Here is a 5,834-nt window from a genome sequence, read left to right on the forward strand (position 1 = left end):
CACATATTTTGAACTGAAGCTGTTTATCTTTGTTGTTGTTTTTTGTTTGTTTTTAGCTCTTTGGTCAACTGTTGTTGTTTTTTTAATTTGCTATACAAATACATTTACAATTTACAATTTACAATCCAGAGTCAGGGCAATTGCTATGAAGAGAGCTAATATGTGGGATATCGCTTCTTATACTGCATCCTGATCTTTCCAGATCGCAGACACTCTGAAGAGCATGAGGCCCGCCGTCCTGCTCACGTTGGTATGTGACCTTCACACTGACCCCAACTTCTGGTGGAACATTGACCTTTGGAAATGGTTGGAAAGCTCTCAGTTTGAAGGCAACGACGGTTGCCACGCATGGGAAGAATTGTGCTCACATGTCTGCCGTTCCATCATGTCGTTTGTCTCTCTATGTTGTGTTTTCTGTTCTTACGCCTCGTTCTTACGAAGACGTTTATCAGGAGACTTTAGTGTCTCTGAGCTGAGGTGTGGCCCTATAGTCACCTCTTTGGTTGTGTTCTTCTCTCCCTCCAGCGAGGACTGAACACAGACAGTGGAAGCACCTGCCGCGAGGCCTCGTTTGACGGGATCAGCGGGTAAGCTCTGTTGAGCCCAGTTATTCATTAATGTGATCGTGCTTTGTCCATGGGCTTCTGGGAGACTTTTACTATACAGACATATCGGCAGTGATTACCTGCATTTTGAAAAATATTTGATTTGACTCATTGACTCATGGCACTGTTTTATACTTGCCAATCTCTGGAATTAATTCCGTAAATGATTAGTGTATTTACATATTTTCCACGTCAAAAAAAATACGCCAATGTGTGGATGTGCTAACTGTTTAACCGTCTCTCAAACAGCTTTCAAGTAAACAACTCGATTCTGCATCCCGTCATCGTGGAATGGTGAGGCAACATCTTTTTAAATACGACTGTTTTTCAATAGCCCATTCATTGTTATATGAGGACATATTCGTTATATGAGGACAATCGGACAGAGGAACATTCAATCCCACTGATTGGTGTTTGGATATCTGAAGGCCCGATGCGGCCTTATGAATGAGCTCTCAGATCAGAGACTGAGAGAGCACAGCTTCTTATCAGTGAGACTGTCTGACGGCTCACCGAGAATTATAGGCCATAGCACAGGCCATATCTCTTCAAGGTGTATCATCGATAACCCAGGATCATATTATTAGTAGCATATCATTAGGGTTTTCTTAGGACATCCCAACAGATCTTTTTTTACTCACTCACTTGTGATTGGTTTGCAGCCGCGTGACCAAGACGGACATGGAGCTGGAAGTCCTCCGCTACACCAACAGGATCTCCAGCGAGGCCCACAAAATGGTGGGACCCCCTATACATTCCATTCAATGTTAGACATGATAACAATTTGGGTTGTACATCCATATTCATAAAACTTGGCTCATCCTTGTTTCTTTCTCTAGATTATGAAAAGCGTGAAACCCGGTCAGAAAGAGTACGAAATGGAGAGGTGAGTAGCCATAGCAATGAAAACAAACATCCTTTTCATTTGACTTCCATCGTCTCACATCAAATCAATCAACAAATGTTGGGTTTGTTGTCGACATATTTGTCGTTTACATTGTGCACTGATTTCTATCGCACATTACTGCACAATGATCATGACCAAACATGCCAGTGCATCCTGCACACAAAATCTACAAATATGATGAACGATGGTAACTGGGAGCTAAGACGAACCCATGTGCGCTGGGGTGATCCAGTGTGTCAACAGAAAGTCTGAGTGTGATTCCTCTGGAATCAGCGGCGTAATATTTGAATGATAATATTTAAATATTGACACTAAATTCAAATATTATTTTTGACTTTTTCTGTAATATAGTCAGTACATACAGACGTTATCAAGATTCAAGATAGAAGGACGAACACACAATCTTGATCAACACCCAGAACTCAAAGTGGACGCAGGAAGTTCAGTCGTTTTATTCATATTTCTCCCAGGACAGAATCCCCCCGTTCTAATGTTACTCTCAGTTCCATCCCCCCCCACCCCCCCAGCGGGCCCTGGGAGAGCTGGTCGAGGGGTATGTGGTGTTTGGGAAAGACGACCAGGAAGTCTGTTGGGCTTCCTGTGAGCTGTGGAGAGCCACAGAGGACTGTTTGATGTTCTTGACCGATGGTGACCAGGGAACCAACGCTAGACGCTTTCTTGAAAAGCACACGGTCAGAGGAAGGCCATCGCCAGTCGCTCTGCCAATTATCCTCTTCTGTCTGTACTCTAATCTAATTCTGTTAAACCTGACACTACCATTATCGTGTGTGTGTGTGTGTGTGTGTGTGTGTGTGTGTGTGTGTGTGTGTGTGTGTGTGTGTGTGTGTGTGTGTGTGTGTGTGTGTGTGGCGACTTGGAGGCTCCAACACCCATCCAGGTTCTCATGTTGTTTGTGCGTCTGTTGTGTTTGATGTTTGCGTTTCCTTGCAGTCTCTTCCAGCACTACTGCTACACCAAAGGAGGCATGCGTCACGCGTCCTACACCTGCATCTGTGGAACGTAGGACATTTCAATACTGCTCTAGTGCCCTTAAGCACGGTGACCCCGTTGTGTCCTAGTGTTTGACAGAGGTTGTGGGGATGGGTCAGAAGAATCTAGTATTCTCTTATTCGTTCCTGAGGACGGTAAAACCGACTTTTTACATTTGGACCGTTAAAATGTTTTCCCATTTAAATAAATACAAATGAACAGAAGGATCTAAAGCTGGTTCTCTAGCACCATCAGTATTATTTTTTTAATCATACACAAAAACAATATGCACAATCCTCAAATATAACTATTAATATACATGCCTAACGTCAGTCTGCTATGTCTATTATATGTCTTTTATTATATTTTGTTATTTGATTTATATGAATGTGATCTCGTCTCCACAGGGGAAACAACTCCTCTGTCCTGCACTACGGCCACGCCGCTGCTCCCAATGACAAGACCATCCAGGACGGGGACATGTGGTACGTAGAACCCAACGGTTCTCCTTACTCAAGGAGAACCTTAGCTGAAGACCGAGGAATCAAACCTCCACATGGACACGGACAAACTAGGATTCAGTTTAGTTAAAAATGCATGCTCAATTATTTTTCTAAAAAATCAAAACGCTTCATCATAGTTTTGGAGACATTTAAGCAATGACGTTTAAGATATCTAAAGACAATGTTCAGCTTCCAATCTATACGTTAAATTAATTAAGAGATGTATCATATAGAATAGAGCAATATTAGTCTCGACTTGGTCCACCGTACGGGCGGGGTGACGAGATGCTGTGGTTTTCAACAGTCTGTTTGACATGGGCGGAGAGTACTACTGTTACGCCTCCGACATCACCTGCTCCTTCCCGGCCAATGGGAAGTTCACCAAGGACCAGAGGGACATCTATGAGGCGGTGCTTAAGGCGTCCCGCGCTGTCCTGGCAGCCATTAAACCAGGTAACACAAGCGTGCTGTGATTGGCTGTCAAGATCATCCCTAATGCAGACCACCAATCATGTAGCTGAACGCCAAAGGATCCTCACAGGTTTGACTGATCATCAGACAGGAAGGCTTGATGCTTTAGCCGGTGATCCCAGACTATCAGAAGCAACCTTCTGGGATTCTGTCTCTGGTGTTTACAGAGTGGGAAAACGTTTAGGAACCATAGAGGTAGTAGCAGTCTGATGATGGGTGAAAAACACTGAATGAAAGAAGCCAGAAGAGAACTGATAACCGCTCTCCAGCAGTCCGTCTTTTAAAGACATTGGGATGTTTCTAAGATCTTCATTCATCGTTTTGAAAAGCACGATAAGAATTGACCTAGACATTAATCCATGCAGATTTTTATTTCTTTCTACATGTCTGAGAGTTTGTTTAGAGTAAAAACGCTTCAATTCACATGTGTGACAATTTTATACATTTCATAATTATTTTGTCTATTTATTGTCTATTTATTGTTACTAAAATAACCTTTTAAAGTGTTTGATGCTATGAAAAGGCGCGCCGCATGAACCAGGTGACCTTTGACCCTTTGTCCAGGTGTGGAGTGGACCGACATGCACTTTCTGGCCAACCGCGTCCACCTGGAGGAGCTGCTGAAGCTGGGCATCGTCAGGGGCAACGTGGACGACATGATGAAGGCCCGCCTGGGCGCCGTCTTCATGCCCCACGGCCTGGGCCACCTGCTGGGCTGCGACGTGCACGACGTTGGGGGCTACCCGGAGGTCAGTGGCTCTGAGAGGATGGAGGTAGAATAGCATATTGCTATGCTATGCTATCTTACCCACGCTAGCAATGGCACTAAAATTATTGTATTTTTTTTAAATGGTAGTGGTAAGCAGATGAAAACACACGCTAAAAACACGCTAAGCATAACATTAAGTCTGCTAAACCTAAAATTCCAAGCATACAGTATCTGTGTTTATTTCTGCTTGCCTCTTACCTTTTCATACAGGACACTACCACTGCTGTGTTAATACAATTCATTTAATTCAAAGAATAAAATGCTGAAATGTTTTCCTCTGTCACTAGTTGTATTTTTGTCTTCTATAATAACACAAAGAAGTTCACTGCTTCTCAGCCTCATGATGGTGGGTGGTGTTTCATATCCCAGCGGTCTGCAGCCTCGTGTTCTGACTGTATGTCGTTTGTGTGTGTGTGTGTGTGTGGGTGTGGATGTGTCTGTGTGTCCAGGGCGTGGTGCGGAACACGGAGGTGCCCGGTCTGAGGAACCTGAGGATGGGCCGCCTGGTGCAGGAGAGGATGGTCCTCACGGTGGAGCCAGGGATCTACTTCATCAACAACCTTCTGGACGAGGCGCTGGCCGACCCCGCCCAGAGCTGCTTCCTCAACCAGCAGGCGCTCGCTCGCTTCCGCGGCTTCGGAGGGGTGAGTGGGGGGAGGGCGGAGGGGGTCAGACTGCGGCTTCATGCCTTCAGAGGGGGGAGTGGCTCATGCCTGTCGTAACCTGGGAGATCAGAACCCCTGGGCTTCACCAGAACGATGTCATTAGACCTAACACCAAATATGGGCAGTGCAGTTCTAAAGCCTTCCAAATACAATCAGCTCTGTGACAGGTTTGCTTTGCATAATTTAGAATGTATGCAGTAAAGGATAGATAAATAAAATGATTTAAAAGAAGAGCGAACTGATACCCACTGTCTCTGACAATGTTGGTGCAATAGCCGCCATCGGATTATGTCCATCTAAGGAGGTTTGCATGTATGGTTGTCTTTGAAGTGTTGCTCAGTGAGTATCAAATGCATGCTGCAATGCTGCATCCATTTTCTCGGGACAAATGTCAAAGTATTTTTTCATTCATCAATCAATAACTAAGTTGTCTCGTGTATAAAATATTTCAGTACACGCTTTCGATCAAATGTCACGATCCCTCGCTGGAATTGTGTTCGCATCGAGCGACCAATCCAGAGAGTGACCGGTGACGGCTGGTTGTTGTTGTTGATGTGGTTGTTGTTGTTGATGGGGTTGTTGTTGTGGTCCAGGTGCGCATCGAGGACGACATTGCCGTGACGCGGGACGGCGTGGAGCTCCTGACCTGCGTGCCACGTGGCGTGGACGAGATCGAGGCCTTCATGGCGGACTCCGGGAAGACCCTCAGCCCATTGGTCAGCAGCGAGGAGATCTGATGACATCACTCTGAACTCTCCAGAAGGAATGTTCCGGAACGTTGAGAGGGAATCACTTCAAGAAGGGAAATCGCGCTATTTTTCTAACCCATCATCTAACGTTATCTAATGTACAATTAATTCAGATAACACATTATAATCACATTCATGCTTATCAGCTGCTAAAATAAATGCACTGCTTTTAGAC

The 5,834-nt window shown here is 44.9% G+C and overlaps 1 protein-coding gene across 1 annotated transcript in view; it reads left to right on the forward strand.

The window, feature by feature from the left end:
• Positions 1-5,831, forward strand: part of LOC132471843 (xaa-Pro dipeptidase-like) — a 9,551-nt gene extending 3,720 nt beyond the window's left edge. The window contains exons 6-16 of the mRNA XM_060071166.1: positions 203-250; positions 526-587; positions 855-899; positions 1,268-1,343; positions 1,445-1,491; positions 2,464-2,532; positions 2,910-2,987; positions 3,310-3,458; positions 4,041-4,225; positions 4,695-4,889; positions 5,504-5,831. Of these exons, the coding sequence (XP_059927149.1) occupies positions 203-250; positions 526-587; positions 855-899; positions 1,268-1,343; positions 1,445-1,491; positions 2,464-2,532; positions 2,910-2,987; positions 3,310-3,458; positions 4,041-4,225; positions 4,695-4,889; positions 5,504-5,647 (1,098 nt within the window). The 3' untranslated portion in view covers positions 5,648-5,831. The remainder of the gene's footprint in view (positions 1-202; positions 251-525; positions 588-854; positions 900-1,267; positions 1,344-1,444; positions 1,492-2,463; positions 2,533-2,909; positions 2,988-3,309; positions 3,459-4,040; positions 4,226-4,694; positions 4,890-5,503) is intronic.
• The last annotated feature ends 3 nt before the right edge of the window (positions 5,832-5,834 follow it).

The sequence above is a fragment of the Gadus macrocephalus genome, chromosome 14, assembly GCF_031168955.1.
Source record: "Gadus macrocephalus chromosome 14, ASM3116895v1".
Taxonomy (NCBI): domain Eukaryota; kingdom Metazoa; phylum Chordata; class Actinopteri; order Gadiformes; family Gadidae; genus Gadus; species Gadus macrocephalus.